Source organism: Cryptococcus neoformans, chromosome 1 (assembly GCF_000149245.1).
Source record: "Cryptococcus neoformans var. grubii H99 chromosome 1, complete sequence".
Lineage (NCBI taxonomy): Eukaryota > Fungi > Basidiomycota > Tremellomycetes > Tremellales > Cryptococcaceae > Cryptococcus > Cryptococcus neoformans.
In genome coordinates, this window is record NC_026745.1 from 2,076,384 (window position 1) to 2,085,863 (window position 9,480).

General features: G+C 47.7%; 3 protein-coding genes and 2 non-coding genes; 3 read left to right on the forward strand and 2 right to left on the reverse strand.

Moving 5' to 3' along the window:
- Positions 1-64: 64 nt before the first annotated feature.
- On the reverse strand, positions 65-1,304 carry CNAG_00789 (hypothetical protein; the record flags this gene model as incomplete). The annotated part of the gene is made up of 6 exons (XM_012191570.1): positions 65-342; positions 389-462; positions 518-627; positions 850-969; positions 1,028-1,126; positions 1,194-1,304. 6 exons carry the CDS (start codon positions 1,302-1,304, stop codon positions 188-190), a joined length of 669 nt encoding a protein of 222 aa, XP_012046960.1. The 3' UTR covers positions 65-187.
- Positions 111-1,739, forward strand: CNAG_12114. XR_001045401.1 has 1 exon: positions 111-1,739. It is a non-coding gene; the product is annotated as a hypothetical RNA (non-coding RNA).
- A 1,081-nt stretch (positions 1,740-2,820) lies between these two features.
- Positions 2,821-4,830, forward strand: CNAG_00790 (PAP2 domain-containing protein). XM_012191571.1 has 8 exons: positions 2,821-3,222; positions 3,286-3,393; positions 3,450-3,550; positions 3,604-3,794; positions 3,856-3,880; positions 3,948-4,024; positions 4,091-4,166; positions 4,247-4,830. The coding sequence occupies exons 1-8, from the start codon at positions 3,002-3,004 to the stop codon at positions 4,510-4,512; spliced, it is 1,065 nt and encodes a 354-aa protein (XP_012046961.1). The 5' UTR covers positions 2,821-3,001; the 3' UTR covers positions 4,513-4,830.
- CNAG_00791 (hypothetical protein) lies at positions 4,563-8,763 on the reverse strand. XM_012191572.1 has 4 exons: positions 8,501-8,763; positions 7,004-8,394; positions 5,181-6,922; positions 4,563-5,094 (listed from the first exon to the last, which is right to left on the reverse strand). Exons 3-4 carry the CDS (start codon positions 6,248-6,250, stop codon positions 4,890-4,892), a joined length of 1,275 nt encoding a protein of 424 aa, XP_012046962.1. The 5' UTR covers positions 6,251-6,922; positions 7,004-8,394; positions 8,501-8,763; the 3' UTR covers positions 4,563-4,889.
- On the forward strand, positions 7,730-8,792 carry CNAG_12115. Its single transcript, XR_001045402.1, has 2 exons — positions 7,730-8,406; positions 8,513-8,792. It is a non-coding gene; the product is annotated as a hypothetical RNA (non-coding RNA).
- The last annotated feature ends 688 nt before the right edge of the window (positions 8,793-9,480 follow it).

Consider the following 9,480-nt stretch of genomic DNA (forward strand, 5'->3'; position numbering starts at 1 on the left):
AACCTGACCCTTATTTGACGCTAATCTGATGCATTCTTGATTCACCATATATATATATTTATATTATTTTAATACATGCATGGGCCGAAATAATGCAATGGATAATAATTTGCATATCCATTTAGAGCCTATATACAAAATTCTCTATTTCATCCCCCCAAGCACCAAACAAGCCAGCACCACCCCCTTACTCACCATCCTCCTCATCCTCTTCTCCCGTCCTAGCCGAAGAATCGACATTGCGACCCTGGCCGAACTCCTCCCCATCCTCACTCCCATATCCCCCATTTCCTCCCCCCTTGCCCTTCCTCCACACGGGCACCATCCGACTTCGGTTCATGGCTTGCCACTCCATGAACTCTTTTTGTAGGCCCGCAAGGTGGCGTACACTGGTTATCCCAGTGTTGGCAGCCCCCGAAGCGAGCCTCGTCTTCTCGAAAGACGAATTCCAACACCACCCTCCTATATTGTTTAATTGATGTCAGTCGACGTAGGCCCTCGCACTAATCCAACTCACCTCTCCTTTTCTCCGAGTTCGCCAAGCTCGAACATCTCCTTTGCCGCCACCTTCCAAAAGTTCTCAACCTTTGGGGACAAAGGAGAGCCGACTCGGTAAGTCGAATACCTCTACAAGTAAAATACATCAGCTACTGTGATGTTGCTTAAACGAAAGAAACATGCCTGGAAGGCGAGGCGCTGTAGAAAGGGCATGGCCAAGGGGTGGTCAAGGGGGACCCCTTGGCCATGCATCGGCCTAGAACGACGAGGTTCCAGCGCTCATCAATGCTTTTTGATAAGCTATACAAAGCAATTCGTCAATAGTCGTAGCATATAAATAAGGTCGCTTACCGCCTGCTTCCTCTCGCTCCTCCAGACCGTCAACTTTCGTGTGACTTCCTTTCGGAAGTCGTGACGGTCAGGGTGCCGAGCATTGGGCACCCCACCCACTTTGCAGGCGACTGCTGCATCCTGAGTAGATGTAGTTAAATATCTGGTACGTCACCAATGGTAAACAAGGTAAACCTACGTGGATTATGGAAGCCAGGTTGCTTCCATAGAAAAGGTCGGAGAAGGGGGTGATCAAAAATGCATTGACCACCCCGCTGGCTAAGTCACTGTATTTTTGCTGGTAAATGAACGTCAGATGACTGAAAGGTTATGCTGTGTTTGGTTTGATTAAGTACCGAACTTACAGAGGGCTTCGAGCCCGTTAAAGCAGATGGCGACTGGGAGGCGAACAGACACTTCAGGATCGCCAACTCTTTGAGAATGAACTCTTGATTACGCTCCAACTGCAGAAACATTGACAGATTATCCCAGCAAGTACAATATCAGTAAGGGTTAATGCATAGGCTGAGCTGCAGACACATACCTGGTTCCTGGCTTACGATGACTTGAGAGTTCACCTACCCTCTGCCCCCAAAAGGCAGAGGGTACTGCTGACATGGGAGAGCTGTCGAGACTTGAAGCTCTCCTATGGCGGCGGGATGGAGTTGATGGCGTTTGCGAAGGTGTTCTGGAGACGCGGTTGCCTGTCTGCGAACTCTCAGAACTGCTTGTGGGCGGGTTCCGTGAACCCCAAAGTCCTTGATCCCGAACGGGATGCGTAAGTAATTTGGGGATGCTGAGACTCCCTGATTCTTGATGAAGCGCTGGCCAAGCTCAAAAGAGATGCCAAATTGTTAGAAGGCATTATGATAATATGGAATAAATGTATGGGACAGTGGGGAACAGTGGACTTGAGATGCGCTGCTGAAATGAGAAAGGGGCGAATAAATCAAAACAAACCTTTTAAACAGTCTCGAGAACGTGAGGACGCTGTGGAAAGTTTCAGGAGCATTCGAAAAAAGTTTTGAGTTAAACAAAGTCTCGAGAACTTTCGAATGTTCGTTGTTTGTTGTTTTGGTCCGTTGACGGTTGTTTGTGTTGTTTGGTCGACAGAACAATCGGTCACGTGACTATGATCAAACAACAACGCGATGATGTGCGGAGATGGGATGCGCGGGTGGAGACAGAGTGGATGGTATTCTTCAGTTCCGTCGTCGATATGGCACGCACCACAGCTCACAAATTCTAAGGTCATAAATCGAAAAACCACAACTCCGAAAAGGAAAGGAAAACCCAACAAAAGGCCATCCCAGATTAAGTGAAGCAAGTTTCCAAGATACATTAGATAACAGAAAACACCATTCAACACATATTTTAAATAATGGCGTCTGCTTTGGGGGATTCACGTAGCGGTAGCCCCACCAGTGGGTTGGGTTATGCAAAAAGGCGTGGTCCGAAAGGCTTAGATGACAAAACCTTGGCCCAAAGATGTAACAGCATCTGATTGATTAACCTGATATCTGGACGAACATCAAATTACTCCTTATGTATATTTAATTAAGTAATTTAATATGGATGAATCTAAATTATAGATGCAGCATCAGTCTGATGTCAGAACGACATCAAATTATAATCTGATCTCTATGTATGTCAGTTTGATGTCAGTTTGACGTCAAGCCAAACCATATGTCAATTTGATATTTTACAAGCTGAGGTCATATTGATGTCCCATTGCGCTTATATCAGATTGGCATCAATCTGAGCATCAGAACGGAATCAAATTCCCAAATATCAGTTTGAGGTCAAACTCGTTTCGCCGTGTAGCATACCGGACAAAATTGTGTCCGTTATCCACCGTTATGTAACATATCGCTGCATATCGGAGAATCGAATATGCAAGCGCGCGCACAGTGCCAGGAATGAAATTTCGTTGACATACCTTTATTTAAAATTATTTTTACTCCCCCCCCCCCTGAGCGGCTCGTAAACATTTCCCACTTCAGAAATTTCAGAAATTTCTCCAAAACGATGACGCCTGAACTTCTTCAATTCCCAAGAATGACGGCGATGTCCGTCTTCTGCCCGGTTAATGTCATCGGCCTCCGCAAGTCATCCAGCTCCTCATTCTTATAGACGTACTCCTTCTCTCGCTGTTCTTCTGAAATATCAAAGCATGTCGTCAGTCGCAGACGCAGTGCGCTTCTGTTTCCCAACAGCTCCCATTGGCCCAGAGGCAGAAACCGACTTCCCCCTCTATGCTCGAAACGAGTCCCAACTCGCTCGAGGTAAAGTTAGGCACGAAGAAGAAGAACGAATAGCCAGTCCGGTACAGGCTACTTTTAAAGCTATCTGTGCTAGTTATGCACCTGACTGGATAATTGTGTTTGTTCTTTGGTAGGTATCGTTGTTTCGGCAATGGGTAAATGCCCAGGATCTGATTGGCGTTTCAACAATTAGGGCTGTGCTTGTCATACTAGATAGATCTGGAGGACACAAAAGAGAGTTCTCACTCAATGACATCTCGATACAACATTCATTTGCGGAGCATGAGCGTGTTCCCCCAGTGTAAGTGTCTTTTGTTTGTTAGGAAAGGGAGTGAATAGCTTTTGACTTTGCCGTAGCCTTTTAGTCTTCTTTTCCATCGTAGTGCCGCTTTTAGTCCTCGTCCCACTGAGCTCACTGATTGCTCGCAATGCCTGGGACACCCATAACAGTGTCCTCGGTAAGGCTCTCATAGCCCAATTTCGCCCCCCCCGGAGCTGACATTCTTGTTAGGTCTCTTAATGTCCTACACAATGACCGGCGTCGTGACACAAATCATCAAAATGTCCGTCGGTCGACCACGCCCCGATCTCATCGCTCGATGTATGCCCGTCGAAGGTGCAATGGACCATCCTGTGTTTGGCCTATCCAACGTCAGCATATGCACGAATACCAATGCTTTCATTTTGGATGATGGATTCAAGGTGCGTTGGTTTCAAAGTTTGATTGAATGGCTTGCGACTTGCTCCTGACGGTTTGCGACAGAGCTTCCCTAGTGGTCATAGTTCTAGTAAGACTCTTAAACTTCATTCCCCCATCATCCCATCTTTGAGCCACAGTCGCTGATTGATACACAGTGTCTTTTGCTGGTCTCGGCTTTTTGAGTCTTTACTTGGCCGGCAAGATGCATCTCTGGGACAACGGTGGACACCGCGTAAGCCAACATCCCTGAAACATCCGCCCATCTACCTGCTAGCTAACCATTGACTCCCCTCGAAAGACGAGGGCTTGGGCTGCTCTCTCACCTCTCCTTGGAGCTGCTATGGTAGCTATCAGCCGGACAGAGGATAACAGACGTAGGTCCCTTGTCTCACCCATCACGAACTTCTTGTGCAGTTGAGTAAGGAAACATGCTCATTTTGCTTGTTGAGCACAGACCACTGGCAAGACGTCCTCGTCGGCTCTATCCTCGGCCTCTTCATCGCCTGGGTCGCTTACCGCACATACTACCCTCCTCTCTCACACAGCCAATGTCATCTCCCCCTCGCACCCCGCACCGATCCCGATAATTATCAAGATTTCCCTTTAGACGATGAAGAGCAAGGTAGAGGTGAGGCTAGGGATAGAGTGAGGTTGTTATCTGAAGAGACGGATGGACAGGCGCGAGAGGACCAGGCGGCGTGGCAACCAACAGGGCGATGAGTTTATGTGTCATACACCAAAATCGTGGGAGATAAAAAAAAGTGGATGAAGCCCGTAGACAACGTTAATACATGCAAGATATATAGATACAGCCTGTGTTCCAAACACAGATTTATGACTACGCACCCTTTACCCCGCCCCTCTCGTCACACAATACGATGACATTGACTACGCAAGCTAATCAAGAAAACCAGATGATGACATCAATGGAAAATATGTGGTTGACAATTACACCATAGATAATGAGAACGCCTTATTCGTTCCAAGATTGAGAAAAAGTCCGCTCTCGCCTCCTCCCTTACCACTATAATATATGCTATGAACTTCAGATCGTTATTGGATGCAACTTTTGTTACATTGCGCACAAACTTCCTTTCTCAGATTTCCTTCTTTCCTTCTTGATCTTCACAAGACCCCCCAGAATTGGTTGCGCCATTTGAAAAACTGATATTGTTCTTCTGCAGCAGTCCTTCAAGATAAGATATGCGCGATACAGCTTTACGCAAGATAACCGCCTTGGAATCCGTGGTTAGAGATGTTGGCAGGGCTGCCCGGAGTGCTTGGAATCCAGAGTTGATTGATCTGGCGGAAGGAAGAGAAGCAAAAAAAGAAAGAAAAAATTGGATCAGCATTTTTTTTCTCTTAATAACAAGTCAAAACAAATTTACTCTCTACGTTTTTGTTCCGACATCAAGTGTGCCAACCTTCTAGACTGTCCCTGATTAACAGGTTCTCCCGTACTAGTCTCTTCCCCCTCAGTGCTAGGTCTGGAAGCTCCTGGTAAAGAAGACTGACTCCTCGATCTTCCCATTTCGTGAGAGCCGCTGTACATGTGCGGGTAGCTCGCTGTCACAGGGTGCAGTTGCTCAACAGTCCGGAGAGGCGGTGATGGGGCATCATAAGCTTGTTGATAAGCCGGTGAGTAATGAAAACGTGGAGGGAATGAGGCGGGCGGGCCTCGATAGTCGTACATGTCTTCCCTATACGTTTCATGTTCGCGATACCCTGATAGGGTAGCAGTTTGTGGGTGATGATGGTCATGTGGATAGTACATCTGTTGCTGCTGTTGTTGATGATATTCGTAATCATAGTATAGATGGGGCGGTACGCGATGATGAGGACTCTTGCGACCAGCTGGAGGAAGATCGCGAGAAGGCGGGGCCATGGCAGCGATAGGAGGAATTTTTGGTGATGCACCGCTCGCATTGCTGTTTGATATAGACCGTAAAGGTGGTAAAGCGTAAGAAGACTTTCCACCACTTGCCGGACGACGGGATGGGGTACGCTCGCGTTCTGTCCCACCGCTACTACTCGGTGGACGTCTGGCATCGGTTGCAGACGAATCCCACACATAATCAGGTGGCGGAGGACGAGGATATTCTCTTTCCCTAGAAGAGGGAAAGTTGCGGGAATTACTAGTGTTTGGAGGCGGTAAGGTTAAGCGAGGAGGATGCTCTTTTGAAGGTGCCCTTCGGTGTGATGACTGGAGAGAAGTTCGACTGTAAGGATGAGAGTGATGAGAACTGGAATGGGATGAAGAGCCTCTGTCAACTGATGACCGCGTTAATGAATAAGATGGACGATGATGATACGACCGAAAATGAAGAGAATCATGATGTACAGAAGACATTCTTGGAACAGGGATTGAAGCCGCCATGTTCTGCTTGAAGGAGTCGGGGTGGTCAACGTCGTTTGGTACAATAGGGTTACGCAATGCGATAGTGGATGGGGAGAGCATGCGATTTCGCCGAATATAAACCTTTTTTTTTCCTCGAGCGCCCAATGTTGTAGGTGTCCCTGTATTACAACGTGATTCAACACGCGGGAGGATGCCTACTATCGTCAACAGCGAGGCTCAGGTTGTGCTTGCAGCCAAGTTTGTGTGCGAACAAATGGCACAATGGCTCGATGAACGAAATGTCTGGACGTGAAAAAACTGTTGCTTGAGACAGAAAATCGACTCTTGAAAAAGGCAGTCTTCCTTTAACGACCGTATGACAAACGCGGCGTTGAGGGCGAGAAGCGGATACCAAACAAATGTTTCACTTTCCGTAACTGGCCGGGCTGAGGTAACCTTCTTACTTCTCAGCTGGGCAAAAGAATCAATACGCGTGTTAGAAATGGAAACGAGCGGGGCGGTATGCTGTGGTTGCCACGAAACAATAGGAGAAGGAAGCAAGCCGGGGTGCTGGAGGCGTTGAGGAAAAAGGGACCAAGTTTATTCTATTCTTTTGATGACGCCTGGTGTGAGTAAACCGGTAAACCGTTCTCGGGACAAACTCTAAGCCGGCGGCTGGTTGATGGGCTCGTGATGTCAATATTGTCGAGATTCGAATGGGAATAGCAGGGGACGTCGACACGAGTGACTTCCTAGCCTTGGCTCGCGATAATTGCAGGGAATCGATGCGCGCTGGTGCATGAAGAATACCAAATATTAGCTGCTGACCTCGCGCTGATCGTTTTTATTGTTCTTATCCAACATGGTACTCACGATTAAGTCCCTCCCACAGTCGACCAAAAAGACCTTCTTAACACGCTTTTTATCCAAAGCTCTCTTGCTTTCCTTTCGCAGCAGAATCTCTTAGATGCCTTGGTGCGCCACAGGGCTCGAACCGATAAAATGGATGCGCCCAGATGGAAACTGCCTGAGCGAATAAATATTACAAATTGCTGACAACTTCTGAGGCAATAAATATTACAAATTTCCGACAATGGACAGGAGCTGATACGGGGCACTAGAAGCCAGATTGGGGAGGTAAAGAGGATAATACACTCTTAGCAGTTACAATGCACTTAGGATACAGTGTAAAGCTCGTGGCGTGGTTGGTGGCCGTCCGTTTGAGGCCTACCGGGAAGGAAACCTACGCAGGTAACCACGTTGCTACTACTGGTTGATCTTGTGCCGTTGCGCGGAAGCAGATGTCGAGTTGTTCTGGCGCCTTGCGCTGTGATGTCTTCTGCCTTGCCGCTGGCTGGGTATCGCAGAGGAAGCGATGGGCGTGTTTTGTGGGGTGACTGGGCTGCTGATGATGGTGATGGATGCACTGATGTTCTGACGGCGGCACGCACAGCTGATCACCGATCCTTTCCTTGCACCCGTAAGATCTGGTCCACCTGCACAAAGTTCAACCGACAAGCACTCCTTCTCCAACTTTCTCTTTTAACTATTCACGAAGACCTTGTAATATCCTTTCCTTTAGACGCCTACAGATAAAAATCGCCGGGCACCGCAAACTCACGTTCTCAATCTCAAGCAACGTTTAAGTAACGCGGAGATACAGGCGATCAGAGAGTCGTAATACAACCAAGCTACAGGGCAGGCCGCAGCGCTTCCGGCTTCCAACCTTACTCTTTTTGCTCGCTCCAACTCCTTTTTCGGGCCTAACACGAGATCTTCACACGTCACTTCTTGATAATAATAGACCAAAAATTGGTCACCAATCTGATAAGCGTTGCGAGATTCAATGGCAATCTTTTTTCACTCTTGAGGAAGTTGGCGCTTCTTCTATACAGCAACGGGCTTTTCGGCAGCAGCGCCTCTAGAAATTCGGCGGTTCGTCCTGACTGGGTTGGCTGAAGAACGAGAAGAAAGAGGAGGCTGCGTTTGCTGCTTGTGTGTATGCGTGGGCAAGACGTTTTATCGCCCGAGTAGATATCGGCCGTATATGAAGGGGCTCGTAGGCAAAATAATACCACTCCCCGCTCTTCCTCAGCGGCTTTTCCAGTCTTATCGCTCTTGCTTTTGAGGAACTCTCTTAACCTTGCAATAATACGTATATCAGGCGTGAATCTGTAATGACAGAGGCAGGGCGGGATGAGAGCCAATGAGCGGTTCGAAGTAAATCGGGCACGGGTAATGAGTCACGTAAAGTTACGGAAGAACTGTGAGAACATGTAAGTTAGCATGCCGCGTTCTTCCTATTGTGGTAGCGAGTTGCAAGAAGCAAAAATCTGTATAACAAATCGGTAAAGAAACGGGGGGACTGACCTGAGACCTGAGAGTAAAATAATCGTGTTTCTGACAAGCATCCAAGTGATTCTCTTTGCCAGAAGTAGCGCAAGCTGGGAAGATGGGGAAAGGTCCGTCAGGATGAGGACAGACGTTCGCGTCACAGGGATTCGTTCCGGCGGCTTCGTCGGTACAAGGACCAGACCGATTACCTTCGAGCAGGAGACTGTGGAATAGGGTCAAGCCGGAAATCAATGTGAGAATCAGGAAAGAAGAAATGGATCCAACAGTGTTTATAGACGAATGGGCCGATAAAATGCATGTGGAGTATTAATTGGTTATGGGTTTGGCGGCCGATAATGGTATTCAACGATTGAAATCCGGTGGAAGACTCCAGCCCAAGAAGACCAGGCCTTAATTCTTCGTTTGCAGTCATACAACGTAGTGCGCATGATGATATCAGGGTTGATGCACCCCTTAATCCGTTTTTATCGCTCCCTTCTCACCAGCTACCGTATAGTACCCATTTCCAAGTTGCATGTAGCAGCTCACTGGCCTATAGTCTTTGTACAAAACAAATGTCTTTACCGTATTACCCCCTCGAAAGTAGGCCACGTTTTCAATGCCAAAGAATGGTAATAAAGAAAAGGAAAACGGACCTGGCCCTTTGCCGTTGAACAAATGCGCCGATAAAAACCTCCCAACCGGATGTCGCAAAATAGGCGGGGCCCTGCAGGTTCTTTTTTTAATTGACGATCGTCCACCATCATCCCGGGTCAGACCCTGATGAGTCAGCGTACTCCATTTCATCTACCTTTTTTCATGCACGCGTGTCCATGTTGGCCACAAATTCCCAGACGAAGCATAGATAGCTCACACACACTAGCTCGCACACATTGGCATGAACCAGACTGATGATATGTGAGGGTTACATATCCAGAGAACCAGCAAGACGAGAAAGAGAGTGGTAAAATATAACCGCGACTGCGGCAAGTAATCAGGTCGTGTCCGTCCCGAAT

Coding starts and splice junctions, on each gene's coding strand:
- CNAG_00791 (XM_012191572.1), bottom strand. CDS start 6,250: ATGCTCTCCCCATCCACTATCGCATTGCGTAACCCTATTGTACCAAAC. Junction 5,095..5,180: donor TCGGAACAAAAACGTAGAGA/GTAAATTTGTTT, acceptor TCCTTCCGCCAG/ATCAATCAACTCTGGATTCC.
- CNAG_00790 (XM_012191571.1), top strand. CDS start 3,002: ATGTCGTCAGTCGCAGACGCAGTGCGCTTCTGTTTCCCAACAGCTCCC. Junction 3,223..3,285: donor ATAATTGTGTTTGTTCTTTG/GTAGGTATCGTT, acceptor TTCAACAATTAG/GGCTGTGCTTGTCATACTAG. Junction 4,167..4,246: donor CCGGACAGAGGATAACAGAC/GTAGGTCCCTTG, acceptor TGTTGAGCACAG/ACCACTGGCAAGACGTCCTC.